We start from the raw sequence: 24,439 nt of genomic DNA on the forward strand, positions 1-24,439 counted from the left end.
GGGCCTAATATTAGATTGAGATAAATCCTCAAGACTCTAAGCATTTACACAGGCAGGTCCATTAAGGGTGGTTTACATTTATAAGTTTATAGCCTGAATACTAATAGAAAGAGTCAAAAGCAGAAAACAACACTTAACATCTAGTGGGTTGGGGCCAGCAATATATCGGCAGAAGCTCTGACAGTCATGGATCTTTCCAGATTTCTCCTCCCCTCAGCAATTCTTTCCAAAACTAGGAAACTGCATTTTTGGTGCTGTGGGATCTATGTGGACTAATAGCCATGTGTAGCTGAAGGCTGCTGTGGAAAGGGGAAAAGAACAAAATGCACTCCAGAGATAAAGAAGAGGTAGGGAACCATTTTACCACCTTCTTGCTTATGTCATGGGAACCAGTTTATATTTAACTATAACACAATCAGGAAGATTCAGAGGGAGGAGGAAAAACTCTAGAGAGAATAATTCTGAAGAGCTAGGACTACAAGATGATTCCAATAAATGTTTTTAAAAAATCATTGTTGCTTGAACAAATAAAGAATTTACTAATTAATGAAAGCTGGGCATAAATTTGATGTTATCCTATAGTCTGTCACTTCTATTCCCACATTTTAATTCTCAATACTAAATTACAGCATGTTTTATATTACCCTTTCTAATTATTATTTTCACACTCTTTATTTCATACCTAGTTTTTACACTTTATTTGCCTTCTCAGCATTTCGTTACTTATTTTCTCCCTATTTTGCTTATTTTGGCTCAGGGTATTTGTGGCTTTTTGTCATTTTAATGAGATGATATGTTAATTGTGACTCTAATCCATCTGCAGCAAAATACTACTGTATATGCATTAGTTTAAGAAAATGATTTGTTCAGAGATGGCAAGAGGCCAGAATTATGAATTGTTGTTTATGTCCTCACTTAAAATGTGCCATTTGAAACAAAAGAAATGTCAAATGTTTTGAACAATACAGGCACCCAGAACTAGAGCACATTTTCCAAAAAGGAGCAAACTGTGGGCTAATGTGCCAGCAATTTGGTCAAGACTCAGGGGAGAAGCACCTTTCAAAACCTGGGTCTCAAATATCTGGAAATGAGGATCTTCAAAAACAGAACCTATGTCATGTTTATTTTCTGAGGTAGACCACTGTATCTCACAAGGCACTGGCCAGTCGGAAATTAATCATCAAGTCCAATTTTAGCGTTCCACTGTACACTCTATTCTGTAGCCCACTGTGGAAACCCCACGGGACAGAAATGAGATATTTTGAGGGATATTGAATACTGACTATGCAGGGCAAATTTCCACCAAAGCTATATACTATAGATATTTCTGGCTGGGAGTAGACCACACTGCCTGCAGAGAAATAGCATAAGTATGCATGACTGTGATCTATCACAAACAAGTCTTATCGAAAGGTCTGGACGTGTGGACCCAACATTCTTAAGTGATGATCTCTGCACTGGCCTAATTTAAAAATGTTTGAAGTCCTGCAATAAGTTTGCAAATTTTTTATACTGTACATAGATAATCGAGTTCCCTGGGAGTCAATGTTTGCCATGCTGTTCAATGATAGTAATCTCACCATAATTTGATAATGTAATGGTTGGGGGGTGTAGGCAAGCCTGTTTAGTGGCCCAGCGCACCCCCAAGGACCTTTGTGGAGGCTCCCAACAATGGGGAGGCAGACTCTCAGGTACAATTTAACCCCCAAAGACCCATCCTGATGCCCAACTCATCGAGCTGTGACATAAGTAATCAAACATACAAGCAAATTCAATAAAGAACTGCCGAATTAACAAAGGGAAGGTGGGAGGGCATGCCGACAATCCAAGGAGGCTGGAGGTATTGAGAGCCTACCTTTATGACCCTGTACAGCTCCACGCCCACCTGCCTCACATGGCAGGCTATTCACATGATGGCTGGCTCAATGGTTTTGTCCTCGGGGGACCATGCTGTCAGCTGGCTCACAACTTCCAAATCCCGCCTCCTCCCCCCCAACAGCAACTGATGGCTCAGGGTGAGTTGGAGTTGTTTAAACATGTAAACCAGCAACTGATCTAAAGAATGGTGGTATACCCAATTCATTACAGCAGATTCTGCTAAAGTTCACTGAGAAATCTTTGATCAGTCACTCTGGCCCCCTCCGCACGGAGGCGGAAGGGGTTGGGTCAGTGTAACCCACGTCGACCCGACGACGCTGGGACCGTCCGCATCAACTGTCCTGGAACCGGCTGGGACGACGGCGCAGAGCTGCGCTGTCATCCAGGCGACTTACCAGTCCCGCAGCCCTCCGGCATGTTGTCGAGGCCAGGGGACACGCCCCCCTGCCCTGCACGGCCGCTCCAGGGTCACAGGGCAAAGGCGGCGTGTCCCCAGGCCTTGGCGACGCGCTGGAGGGCTGCAGGACTGGTAAGTCACCCGGTGTGTGGGGGGGAAGGCGCTTGGAAGCCGCTGTCATTCGCACGGCAGCGGCTCCAAGCCGGCGTTCCCAAAAAACCACGCAGGGGAAGCGTGGTTTGGGAATGCTGGCTTCGCGACGGTCGGGCAGCGTGAGGGCAGCATGGCTGCGCTGCAGCTGCGCTCCCTGTGCGAATGGCGGCCTGGGGACGGCGTTTTTGCCGTCCCCAGGCGGCCATATTCCGCCCGTGCGGAAAGGGCCTCTATCTCACCATCCTAAAAAGTCTGCATATTATTAAAATGCATTCTAAGCATATTTTATAACTGCATTTTTAATATTAGCATTGAGCAAAGGTTCAGCACACAAACAAACTGACAATAGGGATAGGCCAGCAGGAATGCTGTTAGATATTTTCCCTTCTTCCTGACAATATACAAATCTGTTCAAGATTCCTGACACTATTTCGTTCCAGATGTGGCAGAAAGCTAGTGACAAATGCCTCAAATTTGTAAACCAAAACAAATTAAATCTGTATACAATAGTTATACATTTGAGGGCATATGACAGAACAGGAGAAAAACAACATAATAAATAAGGTCACCATTTCAGCCATACTAGCAGTTTTTCATCTTATGCTAACCTCCAGGCACAACTAAAAAACTCTTAGATTTACTCCTTAATTGGCTCATTCACCTTGACCTTCAACTAAATCCAATTGTAGCCTTTGTATTACAGACGCCAAAAGGTGGCAGCCAGCCAAAAGCTTTTTTCCAGCAGCCATATAGATGTAGTTATCCACCTCTCACAACTCTAGATAGTTCCTACCATTTAAGTGTAACATTTATATAACTCCTGAAACATTTTCCATGTTCTGACAACTGTAACTTGGGTTAATTAATTCATAAATCTTCAGATACTAATTAATGCACTCTTCAAAGTTATTCACAGTGTTTACACAATACACACATATCAAAGTAATTACCCCAATACTATGCTGGAATTAATATTATCTTTGATCTAGGTATGAGTGTGTATAAACAAAAATTCCTCAAATAACTTATCTATATTTATACATCCTGACTTGGATAACTTCAGGCTAGCCTGATCTCGTCAGTTCTCAGAAGCTAAGCAGGATCAGCCCTGTTAAGTAGTTGAATGGGCTATCTCCAAGTTGAATGGATTATCTCCAAGTAATACCAGGGTTGTGATGCAGAGGCAGGCAATGGCAAACCACCTCTGAACGCCTCTCGCCTTGAAAACTCTACAGGGTCACCATAGGTCAGCTGTGACGTGATCACACACACACACACACACACACACACACAAAATTACACACACCCTACACAACTAGTATGATAACCTGGTCATATACAAACAATAATGTTGAAAGTTTAATGCTGCAGTTTCTTTTTGACACTAAAATGATGCCAGACTCAGTTCTGTAGGCTGGTGACTTGTCAATGCAAATATTACAAAGAGGTGAAAGCGTCTTCTGCAAGGCTGCAGTCCTTGGTAAAGAAATGTCTCTTTAATTCCCCCTCCTGACAAATCATAGACAAATTAATGGAGAGGGAAGGAAAGGGTATTATGCAGGAAAGGTCATGTTGTGGGAGACTGCAACCTGTTTTCTTTCTAAAGGAATCAAAGAATGACTGTGCAGTAGAAAACATAAGAATTTTTTATAAAGGTAAAAGAACAAAATTCAGTGTCAAATGCCAAAAAGGAGCCTGTGTGGGTGCTGGAAAGGAAGGGTAATATTAGTGATGTGCATCAAATCAGCATTGTGTGGTTTTTACAAGTCAACACCATGTTCTATCTTCCTTGACTCTTGACAAAACAAAAGACACCATTTAACATGTTAGATAAGCAGATGCCTACCAAATATCTGTGTTCTGCTTGCCATGGAAATCACTCGCAATATATTTGAGAGATATTGGGATGTGTCAATAACATGATTCCTGTGCCACCCAAGTGATTCATGGAATGCTGAACATAGGTGGCTCTGATTTACTTCCATTTCTGTACTGCATATGTGCAACCTTGCTTACTACTGATTTTCAGATGCCAAGATGAACTACTGATGAGAGTATGGAAAACTTCCAGGCTTGTTGTGAAAGTTGTGCATTTACACACAGGTAATGAATCTCAAGATTTGTCTTTTGAGCTACTGTGGTAGTTGTTAGGGATTGTAAGAGCAGACTGTATTTCCATGCCTTGTAAAGCTGAAATGTGGATAATTGCGTCTTTTATATTTGATTAATTTACAAGAGACAGTCTAAACAGAGTTCTTTTACAGCTTATAATTGAAGATGGATAGTTTGAATATATTTGAATCTTGGTGAAAAATAAAAAAATAAAACCACAAAAGTGGGTGAATTCCACACATTCTCCATATTCTGTACACACACACACACACATACTGTACACCATCTCTTCCTTTCATTTTTTTTAATCCTGTCGTCTGTTTCTTATGATGGAAGGGAACAAAATTATCCCAGTCCTCTACGAGTCATCAGTATGAGCCTCAACATATCAATTTTCAAGTAGAACAACTTTAAATACACTGCAAGCTTTTAGCTTCCCTAGAAAATAATACTTCTATTGTTTTCAAAGGAAACCCTAAGTACCCCAAATTACCTCGCTTTTAACATACTGACATGTTGATAGCCTGATGCTTTCCAAGCTCACCGTTAGATTGACAGAAGTCACAGTAGCTTAGAGGAACACTTAAAACATGGCATTTTGCATTTGGAAAGAATTACAGTGGTGAAAAATGACAAGGTGACTTTCTAATTCTTTTGGCTTGGCAGGAAAGAACTAAAAACCAATTTTACTGACAAACACTTTAATCTCTGCTCTACCTACACGGTGGAAAGACAGGACATCAACAGCACTTCTCGTATATGCTTGATTTTTTTTTTCAGATTGAGAGTAATACAAATTATACTGTTATTCGTTTTGCAACATGACCCTAATTTTAAAGAGTTTTAAAGGTTTTCATGGTCTAAATCCAAATCCCATAACCTCCACATGCAGAGTCTTGAGACTCTGGCATTTGCAGATTCATGACTCATGATTTTACTTCATCACAGCCTGATCATGTGAGGGACTTTTTTTTATAGACACCCTTGATTATGGCACTGAAAAGGCAATGAATGATGCAGAAGGTGGTAAAGAAACAGAAAAGAGGAGGGAGAAAGGTGATGAGCAGGAACAAAATGCTAGCTAGCACTTAATTAGCATTACCCTGTACTGTCTCTGGCCTTTTTGTTCCCAACATGCCATCATCATTTTGCGAGAAATGTGATTATTCTGCTACTGGGAGGCAGCATGCCCCTTCATCCCAGGACTGGCAAATTTGTCTATTCACAGTGATGCGAGGAATGGATCACCTACAAATGGTGAAGGCCTACTGTACAACAGAACTTGTGTGTTTGGGGTATGTGAAACCTCATCATAAAGTGCTGAAAAGATGTCTGCAACTTGTTGATGCATACAAACATGTCATATAATGTTAGCAGGATTAATATACAGGATTTTTTTCTTCTTCACTGACCCACTTGCTTCTATAGTGCAGAATGTAAAACTGTCATTAATCTGAAATTGACTGCATTCATGCACACAAAGAGGACAGAAGGAACAGTTTATGTATCCAAACAAGTTATGTAAACTGTAAAAAAAATCTGTTCCGTAAAAGTTACTTCACCTCTCAGTTGTAATACTTTTATGTTTACTTTTTCCTTCACACCCAATTGGACTTTTGTTGTTGTTGCTAATGCTGCTGCTTTTAATTTTCACCAGCACAAAAATCTGGACACATTGCTGTTGTTCCTCTGCACAGTAAGATTGTTTCAGGGGAAATTAAAAGATGGTACAGACAGAGGCGTAGGTGGGCCAAACTGCAAGTTCTCCTGGGAAGTGTAGTTCCCACCAGGCCATTTTCAGCCTCAAGTGAACAGGCCACTTTTCCCAGCGTGCACTTTCAGGCTGAACTAAGGTAAATGGGGGGGCACTGCACGGGGGGATTTTCTGCACCCCAGAAGTGTGCCCGGTGCAATGCGCACCCCCTGTCCCCTGGTAGCTTTGCCTCTGGGTACAGAGCTAAAATTTCAAATGTGAATACCTCCAAGAAAAAAAGATTTATGCAGACATTTGAGTGCTTGAACAAGAGTGTGTGTGTGTATATATACACACGCATACATACATACACATATATACAAATATACATACACACGTGTGTATACACACACACACACATACATACACACGTGTGTATACACACACACACACACACACATATACATACACACATACATATATACATACATATATATATAATGCAACACAGAACTGAACAAAGTGTATATGATTTACAATGAAACACTGTCATACATATCAGCAGTTTTGTATTTACTAACACTGCCAGTTAGGAGGGTATCATATAGTAGATATAGCATAGAAACCATGATGTGCAGACCTATGAAATAAGTCACAGGATGTTTTCCCCAACTCTATAAGTACATTTTATGAAAAGTATAAAGGCATACACTTTGTACTTTTAAAAAAATGCACCTATGGATACTTTGAAGGATGCTTCCACGTGGTACAATCGGGGTTTGTGTGTGGGTGTTAACGTTTGCAACCATTTCATCTCTGTGTTATTCCAACTCCATGTCTGATCATGCACAAAGACTTTGCTGCATAGTGGAGACCAGTGTTTGCCAAAGCAAGATTTTTTGTAAGGACGTATTTTCTGGAGCCCCACTTTCACCCTCTTTGTGGTAAGCAAAACCACTTATACCACGATTTAAACAGTGAGAGGAGGACAGATTTGCCAGTGAGTACATTTTTGCCCCAGACATCTCTCTGCCCATGGCCAGCCTTCACTCCTTTACAGCACTCTGCACACTTTCCCCCCCTCCCTCTCCATGCTGTTGGCTTCTTCCTGCTTCCCTAAGTGCACTGATCAAGAGATCAATCTCTCATATGTATATTGGTTCATCTCTGTCTAAGATCTGTTTTCAGTCTCTCCTCCACCAGCACAGCTTCAGTTGTGACGTGTCCTGGAGCCTTCCCCCTTGCCCCTCTCTCAAAACTGCTAGCTCCTCCCTGCTCCTCTAAAAGTGCACATATAGAGAGATCCAGAGATCGATCTTTTGATACAAAGTAGCCATAGAGAGGATTTTTGCAAGGAACACTACAAGCAGGCACATTTTGGCTCCATCCCCCCCCCCCCCACTCTGCTTCTGCTCTCCTGGATGGCTGGGAGGGCTTTTAAAACTTTATTTCAGGCAAGACTCTGTTTTTTAAAAAAATCTCTCTTGGCTCTTGCAATGGCAGCAGAGATACATAGACTCTCTCTCTCTCTCTCTCTGTGTGTGTGTGTGTGTCTGTGTGTCTGTGTGTCTGTGTGTCTGTGGGACGGAGGGAGAGGAAACTGCACCAGGGGTATGACCTGCCTGTGTGACCCTCCGCCCCACCCATGCCCACACACCCCTGGGAGGGGGGTCTGGAGGTGATTTTCCCCCCACGTGATGCCAATGGTGTGCGCCCAGGGCGTGGTGCTTCCCCCCACCCCATTGCATTTCGCCACTGGTGTGGGTGCGTGGGTGTGCATGTGTGTGCAAAGGGGAAGGGAGTGGGGGCAGAGAAAATCCACTCTGTGCCTTTAAGGTTGTTTATGGGTGGAGTTGAGAACCAGGTATAGCAGAGTTCAGCAGACAAGCTGCACAGCAGACTGTGGGCTGCTTCCTCACATGTAAACAGAGAACTGTGAGGAAAGCCCATTACAAACCCACTGCACGGAGAACAGGTTCGAGGTAAGTGTTTCCATGTATAATGGGCCCATGTGAAATTTCCACACTAGTGGCCTAGAACATGCAGCACTGTCAAAGAAACTGTCATTCTGATTGGAATGACACAAATATAAATGCTTGCAAACACAGAATGCCACCACACACAAGTGATTTTTTAGCTCTGTGGAATGGTAGGATGAAGTTTTGGTCTGGAGCTCTTAAATTCCCCATCACATGCAAAGGGAAGCTTTCAGTTTGTATTTCTCCATTAAGCAATATATGGCAGCAGTAGAAAAGTCCCAAACAGTAAGTGCAATCAATGTGCTTTCTATTCCACCTTCTTATTGTCACAAATGAAACAGCTCTCTAAGCTTGCAGAGTGCTTTCATCTTTACGCATTCTACAATCCATAATTTTGAACATATGACTAACTAATGCTGACTTGACTCCATAGTAGTTCCACTATGTTACGCAATCGATTCCATAGTAGTTCCACTACGTTACGCAAAATCATAGTTCTTGCAGAAATTCCCCCTACTTTTATTTCTTTGTGTGCTGAACATTGAAAAGCTATTTGGTGGACTGAGAAAAGGGATTTTCTAATTAAGGGATTTGCTAATTAAGACACAAATTAGCAGCAGCAACAAAGGGAAAACAAAAGGGATGATGAAGCAATACATTTTTTCTCAGATTGCCCTAATTTAAAAGTTATTACTGCAGTCCCAGACCTATTTTTGCCTATTTCCTAGTGCTGAATCACTAGACAAGCATAGGCTCCACAACTCAGAATGTCTTCAGAACTCATTGGAAACTGTACACATCCAACATTACCCATTATCGAATATTATACACATGGATGTTCACATGAAGCTGCCTTTTTACTGAATCACTCTGTTGGTGTGTCAAGGTCAGTACATGTCTGTTCTGTATGGCAGTGGCTCTCCAGTGGCTCCGATAAAAGAGATCATTTTCATTACCTATTATCTGACCTTTTAATTGGAGATGCCCATGACCGACCTCTCTGTATGCAAAGCAGATGATCTATCGCTGAGCCATAGACCCTCCCACTTAGGGAGCACAACCATATTTACAAACAACATTTAACTATGATAATATGTTAATAGTAACTTGGCATAGTTTTTGTTATAGGATATATGCATAGAGTAAAAGTAATTAAGTTTTCTGTTTAATTTTTTTTTTTTTTGCTTTGCCATGAAACTACCATTCTTGGTATGTTCTTCCTTATTTTTGGGTTGGATAGTAAGCAGGGATGAGCTGAAGCCCCAGATGCTACTGACCTACATAGTATGGAAGGTAGAGAGCAGAAGAAATGATTTCACATTCTGCACTCTTCCCTTCTTGCCCCACATTTTGGTCTATCTAAACTCTAAACTAGGCAACAAGATGTTAAAATAAGGAAGGGAAATCAGAGTTAATAAATGCAAATAACTTCAGAATTCAGATTAAGCATAAAAACAAAATGGCTTTTTATTTCTCTAATTACTTAATATTTGATTGCTCATCTCTACTAGGGAATCCATTAATATTTAGAGTCCTCCTTTGAAGAAAAATACTTGTAACATTTGCACCATTAGAAATTTAGTTTTTGGATACTACCCTTTTAAGTCACAGAAGTCCTGTTGCGCAGTGTTAAGCTGCAGCACAGAAGTCAAAGCTGACCTTAGCGTGATTTATCATTAACAGCACAATCTGGATCATTGCGGGAGGTGGAGGCAGTGCAGCAAAATCAGTACCATGTGGCTGCCAAAGGGGTTTGGGGGCAGTGCAGCAGGGAAAGAAGCTAGAAATCCCTCGCACTGCCCAAATCGCCTGATAGACTACAATGGCTTAAACCACATGGGGGCTGGCATTCCTGGGCTGGAATGCTGGTGGAAGTCAACTAATGTCAGTGCCACCCCCGAGAATGCCCTGATACAAGCCCATGCTGTGTCTGCTCCATGTCATGCTACCCCATGCCAAAACAGCACCATGATGTCCCAGACCTCTGGGTTTTGGTACCATGGAGAAGAAGTGATGGCTACCCCTGCACTAGTGCGGCTGCCCCTTACATGACAGAGTATCACAACCCCAGACTTGTTCAATAGAGGAATTAGTACTTTGAAAGCAGAATTCTTATGTATTGATGGCAAGCATAGAAAAGCTGTTGATTTATATTGTCAGAATGGAGTACATTAGAACAGGCAAAGCTTTACATCCCCAGCACAGATATGTCAGGCTCATAACCCCCCTTTCCTGCCCTGTGGTGGGAAGGTACTGTCACACACTCACATTCACAGACATGCCTCAGATGGTGAGAACTGGGATGAAGACACTCAATTCCACCCCCCCCCCCTTTTATTTCAGCTGCAGACTTAGATAAGGACAGACTGGTACAGAGGGAGATGAAAGGTAAACATTCCCACGGCTGCTTGAGCAGTAAGCATTCAGTAGAAAGAAATATGGCAGGACCCCAGCTAAGACATTAGAGGGTCATGACACAGAGGGGGCAAACACATCAGCCCGGCCCTCTGCCGTTTCCTCTATGGATTCACCCCACCCATCTGGATTGCGATGTAAAATGGAAACATTCCACCCATCCCCACTAGCTGCACCGAAACAGATGACATGTAAAGTCATGGCAATGGTCCTATTCATTTCCGTAGATAATTGAGCAATCCTACTGTGTTGCTGTTTATACATTCTTTCTGACCAAACCTGTTTTTGGTTATTTTATTCAATTCCTTGACACTTATCTTCATCAATATTCATAGATGTCAAACAATATATCTGCTATTACATCAGGTAAGTCAGGCTAAATCTAGAAGTGCAATGCAGACCAGAACTCTAAGGGAAATTTACCCTTCATTCAGGAATGTCATTCTCTTTTCACTCTTCTCCCTTTCCTTTCACATACACATGTCTGGAATGCAACTATCTAATTTGGAATCTTTCCGCCACTTTCTTGAAAGAAATTGTATCAGGAACAAATTGCACAGCTAAGTGGAACTGCTTGCACTCTATCTTGCACTACTTTTGTACTTCTTTGGTAACTGCAATATGATTTTCATGTACTCAAAGAATGATTGTTTGCATCAAAGGAAGCTGCAGAATTCACAAATTTATGGCTGTCATTAGAATTATGGTGAAATGGGACCGCCCACTGACACCCAGATTATCTTGATTTGGTAGACTTAACTTTTTATAACACGTCAAAAGAAGATCAGTAACAGAACCAGATAATAATAGCAGGGATCAAGCTGATTCAGAAATAAAGACAACATGCAATCTAACTCTGAAAAAATACATAGCAGCTAAAGCAGCTAAATTGGTGCCATGGATCATGATGACAGAATAACAACAAAAGTTAAAAAGGGGTGTTATGTATGTTGCATTTGTCTTAAAAAGTACCAGTCATTGTATAGAGAATGAAACAAATGGAACTGCTGGCTAAATTCCAATTTACTTTAAATATGCTGCTGAAATAGGCCAGCCTTGATTTGAAGATGTAAGGAATACGACTTTGTTCATGGGCATAAGAATTAGAGGACAATCTTTTCTTATCCCAAAGTGAATTAGCTCAGGTGGCAGACCCAACAAAGGTTGTAGGCCCACAGCTGCAACTAGCAGAAGATTGGGGGAGTCATGGGGAAGGTAACAGTGCAACAGCTTTACATCATTTCCAGGGAAAACCGGGAAGTGATATCACATTGCTCTAAGAATCTCTGCAAACTCTAGGGTTCATTTCACACAATCTAAATAAGATACCATTTAAAAGGCACTCTGTACAGCTTTCTTCCCAAGACGTCCTCAGGATGTCTTACTTTAGCTCAAGGTGTCTTTTTTTGGAGAACGCTTCAAAGTTCACCTTTTTCCCTTAAGCACCCACAAGATGTCTCCAGTCTGGCTGTGTGGAATGCAGAGCTCAGGAGGTGTTTCCTGCCTGATCATATTGCTCTTTGGTCAGTTTCACCCTCAGCTTGCTCAATGCTTCTCAGAAAGTACCTGTCCACCTGTCCTTTGTGGTCCCAATGCTTTTCAATGGGAGTCCACCGAGAGGCTGATTCTTTTATGAGTGTCTGCATATCTTCAAAGATAGCTTATTCAAAATAAAAGTTTAAAATAGGAAAACTATATATCACCAGAGTCAGCAAGATCAGCTGAGTATAACTATTACTTTTTGGTCTGAAAAGGCACTCAGGATTGAAGCCCACAGAGCAATCTTCCTGGGGCAACCTTCAGCAAATGACTTCAGGTAGAATCCCTTCAGCTGCACAAAAAATGCTGGGTGCAAGTTGAGGGTAAAATGGACAAAGAGCAAAATGGTCAGTCAGGAAACAGCCACTTTCCACCTCTGATACTTTTGCTGTCTGGAAAACACACCAGAAGCTGCCTCTTTTTAAGACGTCCCTTGGATGTCTTATTTTGGGTGTGTAGAGTGAAAAGAGACATCCATTTGTGCTGTGCAGAAATAACCTATGGCACTATAGAGTTCCTATGATTTCTAGAGGGAGATGACATCACTTCTAAGTTTCCCCCAGAAATTATGTAACAACATTGTGTTGCCAGTGAATTTTATTTAATTTTTCTCCCACTGGCCACTGGTGTGGTACTGGACAACGGGAGATGGGGTGAGAGATCTCCAGATGCCCTAGCAGGTAACTTGCAATCCTCGATCCAACATCCTACCATTATGAAGAATATTTTAGTTGAATAAGCATAAAATAAAATATCCTAAATGCATAATATATTATTTAAATTAAATTATGAACTACAGTTCTGAGTTTCTTTACCAGTGTACTTCCTCCACCTAATAAAAATGACTTTGGAAACAAATTCTTGTTAACATGACGCTTGTTGATATAGTTCAGGAAATGCATGAGTAGAAGTCCAGCAGTGGGACTTGAAACTGCTTGTGTGCGATTTCTTGAAACATAGACTTACCTATGAAATAGGCCAGCAGGATGGCAAGCAAGATTGCTGCAGCGATAGCTGATAAAGCAGCACATTTCCAGCTACAATACTTGGAGGGCTTTTTCAGCTTGAATGCATTTCTGGAGAAAGTATTTCTAGGTAACAATCTGGGAGGTGGTGTGTAAACAGTTCCTGAGGTCAAGGGATATCCAGGGGAAGAACTACTGAACAGAGGAGTTGTTCCAGAAGATGTCTTGAATAAGAAATGCCTGAAATGCAGACAAATTGGTCACAGTTAAGAGATGCAGTGTAGTACTTACAGCAGAACAGTAACTCAGCTCTTCAGGAATGTAGAAAAATGACAAAGATTAAAAAAAAGTTAGCTGTGAAATAATGTCTGAATGCAATTTTAATTACATATATAAATGTTCAAGTAAATCCAGCTATTTATCTGAGTACAATGTGAGTCCAGTACTAGAAGGCTGGGCATCAATAGTAACAGCAATGATTTTTTTCCTTTTTGAGCTTCCACTGCCAGCTAAAAAAAGGAATCTTACCTAAAAGAATATTTCACTGCATTTAACATGTATACAAGTTAGGGATCAGACAACAGGGCCATGAAAAGGGGGGAGGTAATAGGGTATGAATGTTCCCAGGGCTAGATTACTCTGGCAGTTCCATACCTTTCACCAGCCTTTCCATACCTTTCATCTCCTACCATTCCTTCTAATTCTTCTGTCCCTTCTTTACTTTGCCATGACTGGCATTTTATTCTATTCTGATTTTTGTTGATTAAGTTTAGGTGAACAGTAGCGATATATGTTTTTGACTGAAAACAGAATTGGTAGTTATTACAAGTTAAGAGTTGTTGTTTTTTCTATTTACCTGAAATGGATGCTTTAGGAGTGACTGAAGCGCTGATGTCATTTTGTCTCACTATCAAGCCACTCTTTTTTCCTGCCTAATGCTTGTCACTGGGACAAGCAAGTGTCAGACTAGTTCTAATCAAGTGTCTTGCCTGTGTGCTTCTGACTCTGCAGAGAGACCAAAAAATTATGTGGAGGAGAACCTGAATGGTGTCTTTGGCCAGAAGCCCGTCCTAGTTCTTAGCTGCCCTGACTGCTGGACCTCTAAAAGAACAGAATGCCCTGAAAATGAGAGGTAACCTTGTTCAAGTGCCATTGTTAAGGAGTTGATCTCAGTCAGTTTTTGAATTTCCTATAGAATACAGGTTCTGGTTTCCAGTTATCCAAGGCTGTTTCTGCATGGGCTGAAATCAACTATTTCAGTCCAGTAAAACACTGTTTTTTTTTGGGGGGGGGGAGCCTTTGAACAGGCGCCACCGCCAAATCGATGCGGCTGCACTCCCCCCCAAGAATGGTGTTTTTAAACCTCGCTTGGGGAGCAAGGTTTTTGGGAAATGCCGGCTTCCATTCGGTGCCGAGCGAATGGCACTGGGTAGAAGCCGGCGTATTTCCCGCAACCTTCCCAAATGGCTCCTACCTCCTGATGCCTTCAGTCACTTTGTGGAGGCCAGGGGACATGCCTCCTGGCCTCTGACCCCAGAGCCGTTGCTCTGGCCATGGACCGTGTCCCCTGGCCTCCACAAAGTGACAGAGGGTGGCAGGAGGTAGGAGCCATTTGGGAGCGGTACAGCCTGTGTGAAGACTGCACCGGCGGCTGCACAGCCAGCAGGACTGTTCATGCGAATGGTCCCGGGTGGGGGTGGGGGTGGTGTGGTGTGGTGTGGTTCATTGGCTCAGCTGGCCATGCAGAAATGCCCCTAGACTCACACTATGACTTGTCCAGAGTGCAAATGAAAAGAATAAGAAGAGTAAATAACACATCCAAACTCTGAAATATGGAAATAATGTGATTTAAAATATTTAGTGTATTAAATCTCAAAGTAACAAAATATGAATTAGAGAGAACATATTATGACAGTGATGGCAAACCTTTTTGAGACCGAGTGCCCAAATTGCAACCCAAACCCCACTTATTTATCGCAAAGTGCCAACCTGGCAATTTAACCTGAATGCTGAGGTTTCAGTTTAGAAAAAAATGGTTGGCTTCCTCTTCCTCCGCCCCACCCGCTTGAGCAGGGGCCAGCCTGCTCTTGCCTCCCACAAGTCCCATGCACACCACTCTGTGCCTCTCTAGCATCTCTGCCTCCTCTGTGCCCCCCCCCCTCAGGCAGCAGCCGCCCGGATCACAGGCACCAGGCCCGCCAGCCAAGTTCTCCCTGCTCACCATGGTGCACACACGTTGTGCTCAGTGGCCCAGGCCAGCCTAGATGTGTGTGTGTGTCTGTGTGATTTTCCACCCCCCACATGATGAACTCTGTTTGTGCATGCCCACAGAGAGGGCTCCGAGTGCCACCTCTGGCACCCGTGCCATAGGTTCGCCATCACTGTATTATGACTATCTTTGCAAATGAAATTTGTAATAAGTATATGCAGCTATTAGTGATAGGGGGTTCCCAACTTTTTTGAGCCTGCAAGCACCTTTGGAATTATGAAATAACATGGTGGCAGAATTCTGATGCAAAACAGTTGACAAAGAAGGTGAAGCCAACCACAAATTGGTTGCTATAGAGTCAACCACAAAAAGAGCCTCACCTGGTCCCATTCATTTCCAAAAAAACTCTTGGAGGGTGCCAAGAAATGTGTCAGCCACACTGGAGACCCATGTATTAAAAAGTCTGGTAAGTTTCTAAGGTAAGCTCATGTACTAAAGATATAAACAGGTGTTACTATTCTCTGAAGATAAAAGGAATTCCCACTCATCTTTTCATCATTATTTCATAGACCCTAGCGGACAGCAATTACCAAACCAAAGCAATGGGAAATTTTATATTAAAAATGGAAAGCAACTAAAGTATAGGAACACAACATATTACCATCACATCTACTGATGTTTCAAATGGTAAAATGAGTAATATTAAGCTCTATTCTTTAAAAACAAAATCATTGTGCGTTCAGCTATAACTTGAGGAAAGGAGAATCTTTAGCATTTTTCTGCCTGCTACACAAGATCTGGAATGAGCTTTTGTTTCCTGCTGTAGGAGTTTAATCCTAGGTGCACCTGGGCCAAAGATCTTTTCATAAGAGCCAAAGTGGTCATGGCCCTTGGATCTCAGTCCATAGTTTGCCTCTAGGGCCAGGAGTAAACAGGTCCCATATATCCAAGATCAGTTCAATATGCACGGGGGGGGGGGGGGCAGGGAGGTTGTACTTTTTGGCAAGTTTCTATTCATTTGCTTAAACTGTATTTTTGTAAGCCACAGAACAGAAAAGTAGGGCACAATACCCACATATATAAATAAAGGAACTTCAATGATGGGCAGAGAAACAAGTGTATAGATAAATAAATAAATATACATGGAAGATAAAGCATTAAATCAGGATTGGATGCTGGGTTTGTATAAAGACAGAAAGGTTCAAATAAATATGCATTGGGTCTGGACTGAATTGACATTTCCCACTAGTTACCATTGCCTCTGCAGCCGACCCCCCCCCCCAGTCATTTTTCAGGATCCCCTATCCCCAGGAGCAGCAATTTAGATCAATGGGTTGCAGTGGGAGGGGTAGCATGAGAGTTTCATTCTACTATTGGAAAATTTAGTCTGGTATTTCTCACTTGGGATTGTTATATTCTGGTATTTCTCACTTGGAAATGCGAACACATTGGCAAGCCCAAAACCTACTGAAAATCCAATTTTGCAGAATGACTGTAATTTAAACAGGTCCAATATTAATGTTATCAGGACTTCTTTGTGAAGTAACATTTATAACCTGCTGTATTCGCATTCTGGATAACGAAGTCCAAAGCTCACAGCATTCCTCGCTAAAGAGATGGACAGGCTTGAACTGCTGTCTGGGTAGGGGAGAAAGAGACCAAGGGTCCTTAATAATAACATGAGAGATCACTGTTTCAGATAAAAACAAGTCATAGCTTGTTTGTTGGTTTTGCTGGTTGAAGGAAGCAGAGACAGATTGCTGTCCCCCAGTGACACCCTTCCCCCAGGCCCAACATTGGGGAAACTCAAAACAGCAAGCCAATAGGAGCCAATTGGGTGCTTGCCTCTCAATGAATCTCCTCTTGCTACCTGAGGGTGTAAGCTAGCCAGCAGCTCTGGGCATGTGGCACTATGGTTTGTCCCACCCCCAAGGTTCCTTATGGTCCCCACTACCAGGGAGAGCTGGCACACAGGCTTCTCCTCCCTGAAGCAGATCTGTCCCTTATGTGAAACATGCAAGCTGTGATGAATATAAGCAATTAACATACCACAACCAAATGCAAAGCATGAAGCGAAGGAAAAGGTAGGTGGATCTGGCTGGGGGAGCACTGAGGCAAAGGAGGCTAAGGCGTGCCTTGCTTGTAATTGCATTTACTCAGACTGGGCACATTATTTTCAGTTATTGTAAAGTTTACACCCATGGTTTCCTTCTTATGCTCAGGCAACGCTGGTGTGAAGCTGGGCTCAAATTGAGAAGCAGGCCCATTTATACAGACATGCATGTAATGTATACATGTTCTGACTACACATCTAAGGTAATAATATGTTGACAGAACTAGTCAGAAGGCAGATAATTATCCCAACATTCAGTACAGAATTCTTAACAATACTGTATCTTAACACATTCTTCAGAAAATTCTTAACAATACTGTATCTTAACACATTCTTCAGAAAAAAAGGGGACAAGGATACAATAATAAAAATGATGCAGAACAGAGAGAGTCTGTTGGGAACCATATTACTCTGCTGTCTTGGGGTACTTTGATACTGCTAGCTTACATTATTTTTCTCTGTTGCTGTCTTGTCTTTTTCTGAAGCAAGATGGAAACAGAGATTTCATACAACATTTAAAAGAAGGAGGGATAGGGAGGAAGACCTTAAAAGGAATGCATTGCAAAAGTCACACCTTATCCTACACAGGCAATGCAGTCTTTCACACAGCAAATATGCAAAGAAAGCTCAGGTTTGTACAGGCAACACCTTATAAGGGAACCGATGTATTGCACTTGGTAAGCAAATGCATTGCATCAAAGAGAAACATTACATCCAACCAGGTTCAAAAAAAGGAAAAATAGACAACTTGTGTGCGAAAAGTATTAAAACACATTGCGTTGTAGCAGGAAAACCAAGGCAAAATGCCTGGTTAAATATCCCTTAGGATTCTGTGTAAATCTGTATGCAAATCTAATAAAATTCCTTCTAGTTAATTTCCTAATGCTGTGGCAGTTATAAAATTTCTGTCAAGAATTTCACAGGGCACAACATTACATCTGCCTGAGCAAACATTTATTAAATGAATATTACTGTTACTTCTTATCATTACACAATTTCCTCCCATTTTGCTAAGACAAATTAGAATTACTGTCAAACTCTAATTATATGATACTGCTCATTTAACCTATAGGTTTTGAACAGTGCCATAGTGGAGTCCACGTAAACCAGACTAAAAAAAATCTTAAAATAATGTTCTACACACTATACTTCTGAAAAAAATTACAACAGCTAGAGTTACCTCCAAAACCACTCCAGCCAAAAGTCCCCCTAATTTTTCCCCTTGCTGATGCATCTACCATCACACCTAGGGATGGAGTACTGGTAATCCACAACTCTCTTACGCTTGAAAAAGAGGGGCATTCCCAAAAACAATTTTCCATTTATCAATTTTCCCAGAAACACATACACATAGCTTCCCTGAATTGGGCACTTTCCTATAATGACCACTCATTACTTGAGCTGGTATAGCATTCAACCTAGCAAGCATAAAAACTCTCCTATATTGGGGCACAGTCAATTGCTGAATGTAGGCTGGAAGACGTCAGGGTTAGGACAATCCCAAGTAAGTGGGAGAACAAACTCTGCATACTCTAATGCGATAGTTTAAAAATCCAAATCACATAAATGATCCAAAACTATTATTCTAGCTCTCTCCAACCCCATCAATTCTAATTCCAAAATTTGAATTCCTAACACAGATAATTTCTTTCAGTCTCTTCCAAGAACTTATATAAGTCTTTTCTTAACAATAAAAGGTACCGGTAACTATTATTTTGAAGAGAAAGGAACATTTTAAAAATTCTAATTAGTAGTGGAAATTAAAAGAAATGTGACAAATTGTAGTACCCCAGAATTTAATCTGTTGTGCACATTATGGTTTGGGGGCAATGCTACTGTTGCTGTCTTCACCATATGCTAGTTAAGTCTGTTGCAGTCAGTCCAAGGTGACAATTTGTCTACTGTGAATTACTACTGGTGGTGTTTGAACTACAGTTCTACACTTTCTCAATTTATTGAGAGGGTAGAGGAAGTGAGATAACATAAAGGACACAAGCATGTATGCATACAAGTCACTTATGCCCATAGGCCAAACTTATTGTGATTGCAGAATTCCTAAATTTACCCTATATCCCAGGTTTACCATTGCCTATGATGAGATGGCTGTTTCAGTTTATCATCTGAAATTTGTGAATACCGTTATTGTGCAGTACCTAGTCATATTATCTTTTCCCCACTGGGGTAAAGGTCATTTAGATCACCTGTCTCATGGACCAAATTAACTACATTGCTCCAGATACATGTTTGTTTGTTTGCTTCATTTATAACTCATCTTTTTCCCCAGGGAGACTCACAGGGTAAACCATTATATACTTTGACTTTCCAAAGGCTTTGGCAAGATAACTCACCTCACTAGAGATACCTGAGTAAGCTTAGAAGTCATGGGATAACGGGATGGGTAATCTTATGGATTCAATCATAGTTAAACAACTGGAAAGAGAGATTAGGCATAAATGGACAGTTCTCTCAATGGATGGAAGTGAGCAATAAGATCCAATGGGGTCTTGCCTACTCATATGAATTCTACTTTAGAATCAGACCCTGGCTTAACATCCTACTGTGTAAACAAGAAGCACATTGACATCACAACAAACTGAAGTATCTTTCAAACCAGGAAGTCCTCAATCTTGACTGTGCATGTGAAGGAATGAAGCGGAGATGGGGCTAAAATATGGGCTACTTGCACATGGAGACAGTTCCATGTGTACCTCTCATCACTGCTGTGATTGCAAAGGTAACAGGTAATCCATTATGATGGTTTCTCCACATTTTATTTGTTTCAATCACCCCCAAGCCAACATCCACCTTCTACCGAAAGACTTTAAAAAACACAACATTTCTAGATTGCCTTAGTGTTTTAATTATCCATTGCCATCGTCTTCTAGATTCCAGTCTTCATTTTTAAAGAAGACACAAGTCCTTTTTGTCAACAAGTTATAAGGGGAAATGCAACTTTCCTCTTATAAGGGCTTGCAATTTACTTTAAAAAAAGAATGTTGGAACCTACTGGATGATGGCAATAGATGCTATAACAGTGATGACGAACCCTTTTCGAGACTGAGTGCCCAAATTGCAACCCAAAACCCACTTATTTATCGCAAAGTGCCAACATGGCAATTTAACCTGAATACTGAGGTTTTAGTTTAGAAAAAACAGTTGGCTCCAAGGCATGCGTTACTCAGGAGTAAGCTTGGTGAAGCAACCATGCAACGCTTCGAATGGGTGAATCACGACCCTATGAGGGTTTACTCAGAAGCAAGCCCCATTGCCAGCAACTGAGCTTACTCCCAGGTAAAGGATCATGCCCAGGCCAGCCTAAAGTGTGTGTGTGTGTGGGGGGGGGTGATTTTCCACCACCCCCACATGACGAATTCTGTGCACCCGTGCCCACAGAAAGGGCTCTGAGTGCCACCTCTGGCACCCATGCCATAGGTTCGCCACTGCTGTGCTATAATGCTATATAAACCCTGCCTTTCTGTTTGTTTATTTTTTTAAATCTCAAAAGCTATCTGGTGTGTGTGTGTGGGGGGAATGGTGGGTGCAGAAGTATAGGCAAGGAAAATTACACTGCTGTGTGTGTGTCTCCATGCGTGTGTGTGTGTGGGAGGGGTCATTCATTCCATATCTGATGGCTTTTTGTCTTCAATCTGTTCAAGAAACATTGTACTAAACCAGATTTGAGAAAGATTGCAGCAAAAAGGTGGGGGGGAACACAGAAGCAGGATGAATAGAGGACATCATGTGGATAATCCTGAAAATAGTGCTGCTGTAAGGAAGCCAAGGCAAATCAAAACATTTATGTGAAAACAGTATCACCAGTCATTGGAATAATTGTCTTTGTTTCCTGGCATTAAGATGAGTCCATCTCTTTTCCCCAGAATTCAATGTCTGCTGCCGATAATTAGCACTACAGATGGAAAGGTAAGGTTAGAGTAAAATACATCAGATTAGAAGTCATAATGGAAGATGGGAGAGAGGAGTCAATCTGTGGAACAGCACACTGAAAAAGAATACAAAGCACGAGCCAGCGCTCTATTAAAGCTGTAGCTACAGCAGCTGCTTTTTATGGAAGGAATTGAAAATTTGTTAGATATTAGGCCAAGGCTTGGCTGGCTACATTATTAATTACACTGTCCACTAAAATTGTCTGTCCAGGAGTAAGCTATTTGCAGGAAGCCGTTTGCAATGGGTTAGAAAATATAAGTACTGTTAGAGGGTGGGAACTCATAATAATCAGAACAGGATTTACAGACTTGCAGTGGGAAACAGGAAAGAAAACAAAGTTATGCTGTTCAAATAATAATAGCATTCTCTTAGAAGTCCCCCTTTCTTACTGAGGTGGATAATGCAGAAGTTGTCAATGCAATCGACAGGATGGGACATCCTATGAACAACAATGCAATAGAATTTCAGTTACGTATATCTGAAGCTGGGTATCAATTTTAAAACAGATCATAAGCATTAACATGACAGAATAAATGATACAGAAATAAATGATATAGAAATTTTTACATATGATCATACTAGCAGCATGCTATAGACAGTGGTATAGTCTGCAGACTCTGGCCCGTCACCAAAACATTTTTCTGAAACATTTCATTACATTACAGTGATAGTACCTGTGTAAAAAAGCCAGCTTGAATAATGCAGTCTTACATAGTTTGCAAAATGCCCGGAGAGTTAGAGCAACATGCCTTGAACTGCACAGTTGTACCAACGCCATATTGGTGCCGCACGGATCGGGCAGCCACCCAGTAGAGGTAGCTGTCCCCAGGCAGCAAAGTTCCACTCTGTTGTAGATAACTTCTGCACAGAGGTAGGGAGCAGTGAGAGGGACTATTGAGTGGGTGTCTTATAGACCTCCTCAGAGGGCCTTGTCCCTTCAGCATAATGGAGAAGGCACTTGTATGAGCTGTTTTGGATTTTGCCCATTTGTCAGTTGGCACCTGCGGAAGGCCTTGTTCAGATGAGCAAAGCTGTTGTGCTGCTGCATGGGAGACAGGTGGTCCTGCAAGAATGAGGAACAAAGACCATGAAGGGCTTTGTATGTGCTAGTCATTGCTTTGAACTGAACCTGCTAAATGATGGAGTGACTGCAGAATCGGAGTAATCGATGTTCTGCTTAACTCCTGAAAGTAACAAAGGTGAGGCACTCTGTACCATCTTTAGCCTCATAACTGACTTCCAGGGAAGACCTAATGTAGAATGCATTGTTGTAGTTTGGTCTTGATGTTATCATATTATGGATAAAGGTGGCAAAATCATCCATCAAAGCAGGAAGCCATCTTACAGGCTAAACGTAGTTGCAAAAAAGCATTTTTTTTAGCTGTGTTATTTGCCCCTCCAGCAATAATGATGGATCCTGTTCAACACTCACAATCTTTGCCAAGTCAGCAAGGGTCTGTGAACCCCAATGTAAGTGGGAAGCACAATGTACTTTGAGATCTTTGCTTCCTAACCAGAATTATCTCTGTCTTATCAAGATTTAGTTTCAGTTTGTTCACTCTTAGCCACTCTTAAACAGGCAGCAGATCAGGAACTTCATTACATCACTGGGAGATTTGGATAGGGAGATAGAGAGCTGGGTGTTATCAACATATTGACTGTTGACCACAAAACTATGAAAGATTTGTTCTTTACATAGAGATTTACAGACATGGAGATAGGATTGCGTCCTGTGGAAACCCACAAGTTCCACATTAATTATAACAGGTCTAAAAGGGCAACTCTTTGACTTTAGTCCATGAGGAATTATTTGGACCAATCCAATGCATTTCATTGATACCTACTTCTTCCTCCAAATACCTACATTTCCATTGATGTCTACTTCTTCCTCCAAATGCCTCAACAAGGTGGCATGATCCACTATTTAAATGCTGGAGGACAAATAACAGTAGGAGCAACAAAAGCCTTTGTCTACATTTCAATGGAGGTCATCAACGAAAGCCACCAGGGCCATCATATGAACATATGATAATGATTGTACTAATATGCTGTGGTTGTATTCAACACAGTTATTCAAAAATAAGCTGCCTAAAAGGCGTACTAGAATATGAAAAGATTACCTTAACATTTTGAAGACAATGTGATATGAATTAGATGCTCCATGTCATGCTGCGAGTAAAAAAGACCCTTTCAAAATTCTAAATGTTTTAAGTTGGTTCGATTCTATCTCTAGAGGTTATCATCACCTATGAAATTACTTTCAATAAACAACTTTGTTCATTTAACTTCATCTGACTTTAGAACCTCTAAACTTACTTCTAAAAACTGGATGGTAGGCAAGCAATGAGGCCTAGAAAACCTCACAGAGTCAGTATAATTTGGATTTAACTAGACAGCCAAACAAAAATACTTACTTACTTAATTTATACCCTACCTTTTTCTTCAATAGGGACCCAAATTGGCTTACATAATTCTCCTGTCCTCATTTTATCCTCACAGCAATTCTGTGAGGCAGATTAGGTTGAATATATGTGACTGGCCAAAGATCACCTTTACTTTGGTCACAAATGCAAGGAAGGGGCCATTACCAAAGAATATTCTTCTAAAAGAAGAACATTACTGCATTACGGGTAAAAAAAACATTTGTCTAGAATTCCAAATGAACAGCCTCTCAAAAAAACATCCACAATACCAAATATATTCATGCTGGTTAGTCAAAAATAAGTATGCAGGTGTGCCCTTTTTCCTTCATGAGCAGAGGAACAAATGTTATGTACTAAGCAGCCTTTGTTCAATAATTAATTAAAGTATGAAATGGAGGATTAGAATTCTATTTCAAGTGGATATCTCCAGATAGATAAACATATGCACAAATAAACTGTAAGTACAAACATATGGAGCTGCATCTCCTTTGTCCACACAAGCATATGCCTTAGACACAGCCAGGCACAACTTGCTGTTTCAGGATGCTTGCTGGCCTGCAGCATACAATCAATATTCAAGTAACTGTTCATGGTTTAGTAGCCAAGGAAACGCCATTA

At 41.3% G+C, this 24,439-nt stretch overlaps 1 protein-coding gene across 1 annotated transcript in view; it reads right to left on the minus strand.

Moving 5' to 3' along the window:
- The window catches only part of TENM2 (teneurin transmembrane protein 2), a 1,113,792-nt gene that overhangs the window by 253,263 nt on the left and 836,090 nt on the right, over positions 1-24,439 (minus strand). Inside the window, exon 9 of the mRNA XM_048487386.1 lies at positions 13,133-13,371. Within this exon, the coding sequence (XP_048343343.1) occupies positions 13,133-13,371 (239 nt within the window). The remainder of the gene's footprint in view (positions 1-13,132; positions 13,372-24,439) is intronic.

This window comes from Sphaerodactylus townsendi, linkage group LG03, assembly GCF_021028975.2.
Source record: "Sphaerodactylus townsendi isolate TG3544 linkage group LG03, MPM_Stown_v2.3, whole genome shotgun sequence".
In the NCBI taxonomy this organism is placed as follows: Eukaryota; Metazoa; Chordata; class Lepidosauria; order Squamata; family Sphaerodactylidae; genus Sphaerodactylus; species Sphaerodactylus townsendi.